The sequence below is a fragment of the Sardina pilchardus genome, chromosome 14, assembly GCF_963854185.1.
Source record: "Sardina pilchardus chromosome 14, fSarPil1.1, whole genome shotgun sequence".
NCBI lineage: Eukaryota > Metazoa > Chordata > Actinopteri > Clupeiformes > Clupeidae > Sardina > Sardina pilchardus.
Window position 1 is genome coordinate 29,769,004 of NC_085007.1, and position 12,173 is coordinate 29,781,176.

At 51.1% G+C, this 12,173-nt stretch overlaps 1 protein-coding gene across 5 annotated transcripts in view; it reads left to right on the plus strand.

Moving 5' to 3' along the window:
* The window catches only part of shroom3 (shroom family member 3), a 46,929-nt gene extending 34,842 nt beyond the window's left edge, over positions 1 to 12,087 (plus strand). For 4 of the 5 annotated variants that reach the window (XM_062554225.1, XM_062554229.1, XM_062554230.1 and 1 more), the window contains 7 exons: positions 1 to 1,609; positions 3,427 to 3,503; positions 4,519 to 5,310; positions 5,548 to 5,934; positions 7,221 to 7,320; positions 7,689 to 7,973; positions 10,105 to 12,087. The exon at positions 1 to 1,609 is cut by the window's left edge and continues 1,458 nt beyond it. In XM_062554225.1, the coding sequence (XP_062410209.1) occupies positions 1 to 1,609; positions 3,427 to 3,503; positions 4,519 to 5,310; positions 5,548 to 5,934; positions 7,221 to 7,320; positions 7,689 to 7,973; positions 10,105 to 10,437 (3,583 nt within the window). In that variant the 3' untranslated portion in view covers positions 10,438 to 12,087. The remainder of the gene's footprint in view (positions 1,610 to 3,426; positions 3,504 to 4,518; positions 5,311 to 5,547; positions 5,935 to 7,220; positions 7,321 to 7,688; positions 7,974 to 10,104) is intronic. The other variant, XM_062554226.1, reaches the window with a different exon arrangement.
* Positions 12,088 to 12,173: the final 86 nt, after the last annotated feature.

Genomic DNA, 12,173 nt, shown 5'->3' on the forward strand with positions numbered 1-12,173 from the left:
GCCCTCCAGGCACTACAGCGAGTCCAGCGTCCACTCCCAGGACCAGGAGCACCTGCTGACGCGCCTGGAGAACGCCCTGGCCGAGGTGCAGCGCTGCGCCAGCCCCGAGAGCGGCAGCGGCAGCGGCGGCAGCGGCAGTGGGCAGCACCCGCAGCTGGACCGCAGCATGTCCGTGCTGGAGCGGGTGAGTCGCTTCGAGAGGCGCGAGCCGGGCAAAGCGCGCAGCCAGAGCAGCAGCCACGCCCCCAGCTCCAGCTCCGCCCCCTCCCACCGGCCGGCCGCGGGCCCCAAGAGCGCCCTCTCTGGTGTGGAGGACCTGCGCCACGGGCAGGACAGGAGCGCCGTCTCCTACTCCAACAGCCAGGACTACGGCATGGTGCGCCAGGAGGGCCAGGTGGACCTGCACCAGAGGAGAGCCAGTACTGACCACCAGCCCCCGCACAGGTACCTGCCCGACCCGGCTCTGCAGAGGAGCAAAAGCACCTTCCACCTGGGCGAGGAGAACGGATCTGGCCTGGGGTGGAGAGACGAGTCCGTGGACATCATCGGCGCCGTCCAGGACACGCCGTACAACCGGGCGTACCGGGACAGCATCAAAGACGCCCAGTCCAAGGTGCTCCGGTCCACCTCGTTCCGCCGGAGGGACATGAATCCTCCGCCGGTGCCGGTCAAGCACATGTCCCTGGAGCGGAAGGGCCCCAGGACCAGCCCCAAGCCCTCCGCCACCTCGCCACACACCCCGAGAGAGCGCCACGTGGTCACCCCTGACCTGTCGGACAGGAGCAGCCCTCCGGAACTGCCCAGCCTCCCGCCGGTGGGTCAGGTGGTGACGCGCATCGGGGGCCGCAAACGACTGACCATGGAGCAGAAGAAGCGCTCGTACTCCGAACCGGAGAACATGCACGAGGTGGGGCTGTCCGACACGGAGACCCGGAAGCAGTTCCTGGTGCCGGAGACCAGCGTGGCGGACCGGCGCAAGATGTTCGAGATGGCCGCCCGCCGGAGCCAGCCGGCCGCCCCGCGGCCAGAGCTGCGTCAGATGCAGCAGGACGCCGTGGCCGAGTACATGAAGCGCAAGACGGGACGCCGCTCGGAGGGGGGGCGGCCCGCTCGGCCCCTCAGCGCCTACCTCCAGCCGGCCTCGTCCTCGTCCACCGACTCCCGGAGCCTCTCGTCCACCTCCAGCCTGGCCTCGCTGCAGGACCCCGGGCTGGACGGCCTGTCCGGCGGGGGCGGCCGCCAGATCTACACTCTTCCGGCCAACTTCCACGGGGTCTTCTACCCCGGCGGCCGCTCGCACGGGGAGCCCCAGCAGGCCTCGTACGGCCGGCCCCAGAGCAAGACCCCCGAGCCCCAGTGGCTCCAGGAGCGGCCGGTGGACGGCGAGTGGCTGGCCTCGGCCCCGAGCCTGGCCCAGCCGTCCGGTCCAGATGCGCCGCGTCACCTCCCGCTCTCCCAGTACCGCGCCGGGGGATTCGAGAGAGCCGCGCCGGCCCGCAGCTCGGGCAAGTCGGCCTCCGCGGAGGACCTGCTGGACCGGCTGGAGAACCGGCCAGCGCCACAGCACATCCGCTCCCGCTCCTCGCCCTCAGTGGAGCACTTCAACCAGGTACTCCTCCTCCTCCTCCTCCTCCTCCTCCTCCTCCTCCTCCTCCTCCTCCTCCTTCTCCTCCTCCTCCTCATCCTCCTCCTACTACTCCTCTTGAGTGGATCCTCTCCCTCACCCTGAGCTAAATTTAACCTGTTGTGTAAACTGTGGTGTTGCTTGACAACAAGTCAAACCACATACTTCAAGATAATTTCATTCATTTCACACCAGGACACGTTAAGTGGAAAATATTTCTCGACTTTGAAAAATGTAGTTGTTATGTGGTTACGAAATCAGAGTCAAAATGATCATTCGCGGTTCAGTAGTTTTTTGGGGGCTGGTTAAGAAACCACTTGAAGTGCAGAGGCAGGGTCAGCCAGATCTTGTGTGTAGGTGTTTGGGGAAGAAAACTGTGTCTTTATTTGAAAGCTCAATGAATAACTTCCATGGGTGTAAACATTCCAGCTGGATGCTGCACAGCTTCTCAGCAAGCAGATTCAACCCAGCTGATGTTTGCCTGTTTTGGGGTTGCATAGTAGCACTTGTGTTGATATGAGTGTCTACAGAAGTACTTCCACATCCACTCCTGTTAGTATTTACATCTCTAGAGGCTCCTTTAGCCTGCGAGGGTTCTCTTGACAACAGAACAACACATTGGTCAAAGCAGTCCCAACCGGCCAGTTTCTTCATAGCTTATCCTTTATTATAGTTTTATACACAGTATGTATTGTAGTATACTTGGCTTAAGACCCAGCTATTCTCCCTGGGTTCCTGGCGTGCATTGTCCTGAGGTTCAGTGTGTTTGCAACACTCCAGAAAGCATTCGAAAAAAGCATTCCAAATGATAGCCTTTAGTTCTGCGTACTCTTAAGTTACCATTCCAATGTACAGTATATGTCTGTCTGGGGAGCTGTGGTGGTCTTCCTGGTGTGGCTTTGGTGTGGAGATGGGACTGACACACTGCGCTGCTGCAGCTGCAGGGAGGAGAAACGTGCAGAGATATACTGCAGCTCCCCCACCCCAGCTCCTCAGGAAATGCCCCGTACTTCCCACTTCCTGTTTGGTGCCACTTGGGTTCCTCTGGAGTCGCTGCTGGCAGATGACAGACTGATAAATCACGATGTCTGTATCTGTGGGGAGGAGTCGTGGATGATAAGATGGATCTGTTTTGGAGCTCCTGCCACAGTTTGTGCAGGAAGTGAGGTTTTTTTTTTAAAGGCTGTTTATGTCGCTGCAATTAGCCTCCCTCCACAAACATTACTTTTTACACAAGGGCTGCTTGTGCAAAGAACACCAAAGAGAACCAGGAAAGATTTGTGCTTAAAACCAACCCTAAGCACCATGACTAATGATATGGAGATTTGATCACCAAGCCGGTCTTTGCTAGCCTACTCTGTAGTTCAGTCCAAGTGACTGAGCAAATGATATATGTGCAAAAATTACCGATAGAGCCTGTGTCAATATCAAATAAATCTGACCTTTAATAGGACCTTGAGAGCATTTTCCGAGCATAGATCATGTTGTGGAGGGTGTATGATTCACGACTAGAAGTGTGAGATCACTGGTCCTGCCAGATCTGTGACTTATTAGTTTGTTGAGAAAGCACTGGCAGATTGAAGCACCACAGTGTGAATTTCCGTCTCTTAATATGTCACCTATGATTAAACTTTGGAATGTTTTGCTGGGCGTAATTAATGCCAAATAGTCAGTGATCAACCTTGGTTGTTTGATGCCTTCAGGATCTGTATTCCTGAGTTAAATACAAGAACACATCACAAATAAACTCATATAGACGGATGCAGTTCATTGCAACATACTGTATGCTTTTTCCATTTTAGGATTTTATGGCTGCAGAGCTTAGATCTTTTGGGGCGATGTCAATGGATCTTGCTCCATCTAGTCACACTGGCAGCAGGTTTGTGACTTTTTAAAGGATTTTAAAATGCACAGTGCTATATTGTTACATGTGTGTGCATGCATGCAGGTGTGTGTGTGTGTGTGTGTGTCTGCGTGTGTGTGTGTGTGTCTGTGTGTCTGTGTGTGTGTTTGTGTGTGCATTTGTGTGTTTATGCATGTCATGCACATGAGGATGACAGAAAATATTGTTCTTTCACACAGTTAGTTTGCACAATTCATAATCCTTATTATAAACAATAGTGGCTGATATTTGCTTTTTCAAGAGGCTAAGAAACAGGCCGTACCTGTAGTCACTGTCGTAGGCCAATAACTGAAATCTCTCCTTATGAGAAAATGCTTCCTAATGGAAACTCAGAATTGTTTAAAACATGCTGACTTTTATGGCAATACCTCAGAAGGCTATTCCTTAATTGGTCAATGGCTCTATTGGAGAGAGAGAGGCCATGTGTCTATTTTTGACCTGGACTGTCCTTAAGGAGAATTTTTGACTTAGCATGTAATATGAAAAGCCCATAAAAACGGGGAGAGAGGGCAGCAGAGGGTTGTGCTGAGAGAGAGGTATTGCGCACTGAGCCATAGCTGCATGCACACAGATTAGACTGCAGAACAAAATGGGCCCCATTCTAGTTCCTTATGATGCCAGCTGCTGTGTGTTTAGGTTTCACTGTGGAACCAATCCCCTGAAGAGGTGACATTGTCACATGTGCAAGAATGCATAATGAATGAATGCAAGAATAAATAATGGAAAGTAGGAATTAGAAATGTTTTTTTCCCTGCAGAAGCTAGTGTTTGTGTGTGTGTGTGTGTGTGTGTGTGTGTGTGTGTGTGTGTGTGTGTGCGTGTGTCTGTGTGTGTCTGTGTGTGTGTGTGTGTGTGTGTGTGTGTTTGTGTGTATGTTTGTGTGTGTGTGTGTGTGTGTGTGTGTGTGTGTGTGTGTGTGTGTGTGTGTGTGTGTGTGTGTGTGCTGTATATGCCATTCTGTGAGCTGGCTGACGTGCTGCTGTGTGTGGCAGGTCTCTGGTCAGCGGGAGGCCTGAGCGTCCGGCCTCGGCCTCGGCGGGCAGAAGAGAGCGCTACGTGGTGAACCCGAGCAGCTCCCAGGCGGCGGCGCCCGTGGTGCGGAGGGAGCGCCAGCGGCACGGCGAGCGCCAGCGGGCACAGAGCGCCGCCGGCCTGGCCGCCTCCGTGGGACTGCCCAGCCCCTACTCCCCGCCCAGCAGCAGCAGCAGCGCCGGCCTGGAGTGGAGCGAGAGGCTGTGCCCGGCCAACCTGGACGCCATCATGTTCCCCTCCACGCCACACGGTGGCGCTCCGCACCCCTCCAGGAGGGCCTCAGCAGGCATGACCCGGCAGAACTCCAGTGACACTAGCACCTCAGAGGAGACCATCAAGGACTTCCCCAGCGGGGGGCCCGGCCAGCGGACGCAGTTGGCACCAAAGACACCCCCGCCCTCGCCCGAACTGCCCCCCAAGACGTCCCGCGGCGCCCCCTCGCCCCCCCAGGTGAAGGCGCCCCACTCCCCCGACGCGCTGTCCCAGCGGCTCACCTCCCTGCGCATCTCCGAGTCCGCCCTGCGCTTCAGCCCTCCGCCCGCCTCCTCGCACGACGACGACGACGTCTTCCTCCACGAGGTGCCGCCTCCCGCGCCCCCGTCGCCGCCCGTGGCCATCCGCGAGACGGACATCACGGAGGACTTCCCCCCGCCGCCGCCGCCGCTCTCTCTCTCGCCCCCTGCAGGAGAGGAGGGCCTCGTGGGCTACTTGGAGCGCCAGCTGCCTCCCGGATCACCAAAGCCACAGCTCAGGTATGGCCAGTCCGGCTGCGTTCAACTGTGCTCAGTTGTTCCCTGTTCCACAGGAATCAAAAACAAAATAAAAAACAAAATAGGGCAGGCACAGCTTCCAATAATATGTGAAGTTTTCAAACCACAAGTTAATTAAAACTAGATGGCTGTGATTGAATATATTGCATTTTGCAGTGGATAATTCTAGCTTTAGCTACTTGTGTTTAATGAAACATTTTTGTTTCTGTTGTATTTCAGTGCGGAGGACAGTGCAGAGGATTCAGCCATTGGCGATGGGATGGCGAGACAGAGGTACAGCCTCTCGCCTCCTCCCCTGTCTCCAGAGCCCTCTCTCAGCCCCGGGCTGAGTGCCGAGGGCCCAGCTCCCAGCAGCGCTGTCCTGGAGGAGGGCGACGAGAGCCTGGGCCTGGACCCGCGCCTGCTGTCCCGGAGGGAGAGGTCCGAGGCCGAGCGGCGAGTGGAGGCTCTGGCCCGGGAGCTGGTGTCGCGGGACAAGTCCCTGACTCCCCTCCTGGACAGCTGGGCCGGGAGAAGCTCCCTGGACATGATGGAGGAGATCTTCCCTGCCTACGGACAGCGGTCGTCATGGCAACGAAGGCGGAGCACCGTCAGTCAGGAAGACAGGTGGGGGGCAGAGCAGATGGCGTATGGTGCAGGGCCGCTCCACAGAGAGCAGCTGAGGGAAGGTGGAGGCTTTAATGTGCCTTACATAACTCAGTGATCAGTTCAGGTTGCTGTAACGTGGCTGGACAAAGGCAGCCTTGTTTGGCCTGGTGAAATTATGGCTCCCGGCTATTGCCTGGCATTGCTGTTATCACAACAAGGATTTTTTTTTTTGTACTTTAATTATCTGATTGCATTGTGGGATGAACGCCACCACAGCCTTTGCTTAAGCATTAAGTAGCCCCATATCTTGTTCAATTCCAGATACCACACTTGAGTTTGTTTGCTCAAGCATTCTTGCTAAGGTCAAATGATTGTGCTAAGCAGTATGGCCTATCTGATTTAGTTTGCTCTTTCTAAGTTGGTTTTTCAGATTTCAGATTGTTTTTTCGAAATAGATATTGAGACAAACTGAGTATAACACTGCTGGCAAAGATACATGTCTGTTGTCCATGCAGGGAGCTGAAGGACAACGCAGTTTACTGAACATGAAGTCATTAAATGCTAAAATATGATACAGCTCTGAGAATGTCTATGTCCAGAGCCGTATATAGAGACTATGTCTATGTTACTCTGCCATCTAGTGGAAGGCTTGACAACTACACACTACACTAAGCAGATGCTCAAAATGGCATTTAAGATTTCACTTTTGGTTGAGTTCAGTAGAAGTTCAACAGCACTCTTTCTCACACATGAATGCATTCACTGGCAGGAGTGAGTTAAGCTGTCACTGTAACTTCTTTTCATATGCATAAATGCTCCATTTTAATCATTTGAAAAGATGCAGTGTGCCATTGTAAATGATTATGATGACTGTCAGACACAATGGTTGGCCAATCCATCCACACTCCGTGCTGTATTGTTTCTGTGTGACCTTCAGTATTCTGCAGGGTGATTAAATCCACTTTAATTAAGCACGCTCCGGTTATTCCCTGGAATGCGTTTTTTAACATTCCTCCTGTGCTGGTAAATAGGCCGCTCTGAATAGCAAAAACTAGTCGATTTGCATTCCTTGTACAAAGGTGGTGTGGCTATGAGAGAGGGTGTGGTGGGTGTGGAAGGGTGTGTACATTTCTAGAAATAACTACAGCATGTGTGTGTGTGTATGTGTGTGTGTGTGTTTGTGTGTGTGTGTGTGTGTGTGTTGGGGGGTGCTCTGTCTTACTGTTAGTGTGTGTAATTGTGTTGATATACTTTTCTGTAAACCACATTCCATATCTGTCTCTGTTGTGTCCTGTTGTCCTCAGAAGGTCAGGTGAAGCCTGTAACTCCCAGGAGTCCTCGGCCGCGGCCAGCAGGATGGAGACGGACCTGGACGAGGACGAGGCTGACCTCACACAGAAGCAGGTACACAAGCTCTACTCAGAGACATGGACATGTCCCAAAGAGGCTGTGGCCTGCTGAGAGCACTTAGAGCATACAGAGTTCTACAGAGTTCTACAGAGTTTACTCAACTAAGATGTTTTGTTATGAGACAAAATATAACTAATACGTTTTTTCAAGTTTTCTAACCTTTTTCTTGTTAGTTTTCTTACCTCCCTGTCATATGGTCACAGCAGTAGCAATGCAGACGGCTTTAAATGGTTATTTATATGCCTGCTTACTGAGGATACATAGCTGTAATGAGCAATTTTGGAACACAGCATAGTATCTGACAGCTTAAGCATGTGATATTATTGTGTCTGCATCACTGTGGTTTTCTTCCACTCCTCCAGGGGGAGCTGCTGCATGCTCTGGCCCTGAGTGTGGCACTGCTGAGGGGGGAGAAGGAGCAGCTGGCCGGGGAGCAGAAGAGCTGCAGTGCTCTGGGGGGCAGCATGGAGGCCCTGGTGCAGGAGCGCTGCAAGCCCAACGAGAGGGACAAGTACCGCATGTTCATCGGGGACCTGGACAAGATCGTCAACCTGCTGCTGTCCCTCAGCGGCCGCCTGGCCCGCGTGGAGAGCGCCCTCGCCACCCTCGACAGAGAGGACGAGACCGAGGACAGCGCAGTGGAGAGGGTGGGTGACATTACACATGTCTGGACACAAACAACCACACACACACACACACACCGATTTGCGTCAGGGTCAGGGTGTGACACACGAGACAGGGTGTGTAACAGTACACAAATATAAACATGTAACATTACTCCTAAATACACATACACGAATATCCAAAAGCTTGGAATCATCTTGAATTGAATCAACTAATCATTATAATCTAATCCTAAATTGTCATTTTGTAAATGGCTAATTTATCATTTATAAATTATGCATTTGTAGCACAGATTTAATAAAGAGCAAAAAAAGTCAGAAAGAACTATAATTACCTCCGCCAAGGAGGTTATGTTTTCATCAGGGTTTGTTTGACTGTCTATCTGTCTGTTTGTCTGTCTGTTTGTCAGCAAGATAACTCAAAAAGTAATGGATGGATTTTTATGAAATTTCCAGGGAAGGTCTGAAATGACCCAAATCAAATTTTGTGAGTGATCCGTATCACCGTTTTGGCTTCAGGAGGCGGTTATGTTTTTCGCTTAGCAATATGATGCCATGGTATGGCCACGTGCTGGCGATCTGAATAGTTTAGGTTCAAATGTATGACAACCAAGAAGAACAACGCAGGCGGAGGTATGCGCTCTCTGAGTGCTTTTCTACAGTAGTTGTTCTTAGAAATGAATGCTCTTTAAGATATCTTAAACCACACACACCCCTAACAGAACAGTGCAGCCTGGCTCACCCCACAGCAGAAACAAAAAGAGAGGAGAGGCACGCGGTCTGGCATACATCAGGGAAGGTGGATGACAAGCTCAGAATCTTATGTTCTCAGAGAATTACAGGAATTACATAGTGACAACAGATTACAGCAGAGGGCAGGATGGATGTCACACACTGAACCACACACACACACACACACACACACACACACACACACACACACACTCACACACCGATTTACGTCAGGGTCAGGGTGTGACACACGAGACAGGGTGTGTAACAGTACACATATGTGTATTTACAGACATTTCCCACACACATCTCTCACAGCGAGTGATGACACATGGGAGGCTACAGAATCATTAGCATAGTCATAGACGAGCCTGACCTGCTCATCCTGACACACACTTCCTCAGTAGTCGTTCCTTAAACCAATCCCAGCCACAAATGAATACAATACCTCTATTCCAAATTTGGCCTTGTTTTTAATGTCACACACTGGTGTTCAGGCTTGTGTACTCAGCAGGAATGAATCCAGACCCTTTATCTTATCAGTAGTGAGACTAGGAGTGCCAGTTCCTTGACACGCTAACCGAACACAAGGTCTGTGCGGCCGTGTTTTGCTGACTCCAGATCAGCTGCTTTCCTCATGTGACGTGAGGACAAGACCATTCCACCAGGCTGGTGACATGTGATCGTGACATGCTAGTCTAGCGTTTGAGTTACACTGACTGAGCCCACACACATACACGCACACACACACCCTTTTGGACATCTTTCACTGTACTCGTGTCTTTGTGCCAGAGAGTGTGTAACTGTAAGGGTGAAATAATCTTTTCAGGGGTGTGTATGTGTGTGTGTAGAATGGTGTCATCAGTCTAACACAGGGATGATGTCACTTGAGTTGTATCAGACGCTGCTCTGTTCTCCATTATGCTGATCAGATAAGAACTGTTGACCTCATCTCACTCTCTGCCTCATGTCACAGCCTAACTCAATCACTCACACACTCTATTTGGAACTACTTCTGAATATGAACATGGGTAATGGGTAATGGGTGCAGCATTGACACTAATGGCATGGATGCATACTGGACAGTAGGTGGCGCTGTTGTTCCGTTCAGTTCGTCTGAAGGGACTGTGGCAGGAATGAGCACAAAGCAAGCGACTAGAAACAGGGTTGCTCTTTGAGGAATTGAAATGGGTGTGAATGTTAGTGAAAATAATTCATTGTTTTTATGACAATGGAATGCTAATATGTATGTTGTTTGGTTTTGGTGCGGTGTGTGCCTGTGTGTGTGTGTGTGTGTGTGTGTGTGTGTGTGTGTGTGTGTGTGTGTGTGTGTGTGTGTGTGTGTGTGTGTGTGTGTGTCTGTGTGTGTGTGTGTGTGTGTGTGTGTGTGTGTGTGTGTGTGTGTGTGTGTGTCACCCTCCAGGAGTCTCTGCAGCAGAAGCGGCGTCAGCTGTGCAGTCAGCAGGAGGACGCGCACGAGCTCAAGGAGAACCTGGACCGGCGCGAGCGCGTGGTGCTGGACTTCCTGTCCGGCTACCTGAGCGCCGAGCAGCTGCGCGAGCACCGGCGCTACGTGCGCCTCAAGCCCGCCCTGCTCATCCGCCAGCGCCACCTGGACGAGCTCATCCGCCTGGGCGAGGAGCAGCTGCAGCGGCTGGCCGAGAGCCTCCCCGCCCTGCCCGACTCGACCGCCGCCGGCCCGGCTCCGGCCCTCGTCCCCACCTCCCCTCGCTCCACCGCCGTCACCTCACTCTGAGTCCAGCCACTCTGACCACTGTGACCAACGCTGCTGCACATTCAGCTGCTACTGAGGAGGAGGAGGAGGAGGAGGAGGAGGGGAGATGGATGAAGAATGAGACCGGGATGTTCAAAGAAATGGGCGGGCTGCACATACACACACACACACACACACACTCCTAGATAAGAGCAGACTTGCCCCATGTTCCAGTGGGGCCAAACTGACCAGTGAGGTCAGAAACTGGTGCCTTGTGTATTTACGCATTAGCAATGTTTTCACCGGCGCCTTGTTTTTGATGAAGTAGTTCCTGACGGGTCTTAGTAGACCAGTGGCCTTCACTAAGTTGGTCTCATTCCAGCTGTGCTCTGGTCAGCCGGATCAGGACACTCGTTTGCCTGAGGCACAGAACAAAGTGGCAACTGATGATTTCTGACAGCTGTCCCGTGGGGACGTTCCCCCCCCGCAGCTGTTTCGCTGTTTACTTTGGATCAATTATCACCGTGATTTTTGATGTTCTTTTTTTTCACTATTGGTTATTGCAGAGCACTTTTTATTCGGGGCAGATTGACAACTGCACGCCCTAAACCACACAAGAGGAGGCCGCTCCTTAGACCCACAAACAGGCTTCTCCACGCTTTCAAGAATCTTTCGCGATGAAATAACTTTCTTCAAAACGATGTTTTTGGAACTCCATTCTAAAACAAGCTCAAATGCTGCCATGACCAACTGCAGTCATTATTTATATATATAAAATATGTTTGTATTACGGAAGTGACTGTACATATTATGTGCCAACATTTGGTAATTTTTAATGTGTAAAAGGAAAAAAAAACACATTTTATATTTTATAAAAGTGAAGAAAGAGAGAAATGTCCGTTTTTCTTTGGAGAGATTGTGAAGTATCCTGAAGAAGTAGGTGAGTTTACAGTGGGGCTTTAAGAGACATAAAAGTATGTTGACACTCAGAACCTTAAGCAGCAGCACGTAATGCCATGGATTACAGGGTTATTTTCCTTCAACTAACAGAAGCGTGCGTAACGTGAGCTGGTCTCCTTAATGAGGGACTGAACCTAGTATCGGACTAAACTGCATCACCCACAATCCTGTTCTGCGTGGACAGTCCACTCTTGGCCAGACGAATGGCCCCAGCACACCACCCCGACATGTAACAGTCACTTCTTCAGTAATGTTGGGTTCTCCACCAATCACACGGAAGCACACATGATACACGTAGATGTAAGAGGCTTCATGTGACTGCTCCACGGTGTTCAAATTACACACAGCTTACACCACTGGGGCACTTCCTCCAAAACTGTCAGTGTGTGTGTGTGTGGTTTTCTTTTCCATTTATTTGATGTTTTCAGAGCACCTTTTGAACATGTAACAGAGTATCTTACTAAGTCGTAATACCTGACTGATATATGAAGCACAGGCAAAGTGTCACATACAAAGTAATTGTCGTGAGCATATTTGCCAGCCATGGTGCCCTCCACATTTTACATGCTTTACTGTTTTGTAAAGGCACAACTGAAAAAAAAAATCTGATTTGATTGCTGGTTGGTTTCTAATCTTATGATAATCTTGCTGTCCACCTTTATCCTGTGAGAAAAGTGGAGGACTGTTAAAAAAAAAACCTGCTCTTCATTTTGCAAAATAAATCCGTTTTTAAAAGAACTTTGAAATCAGTTGCTGTCGTTGTCTTCTTCAGTCCCAAGTGACCATATCATCCAACATCAGGGGAGACCTACATATGG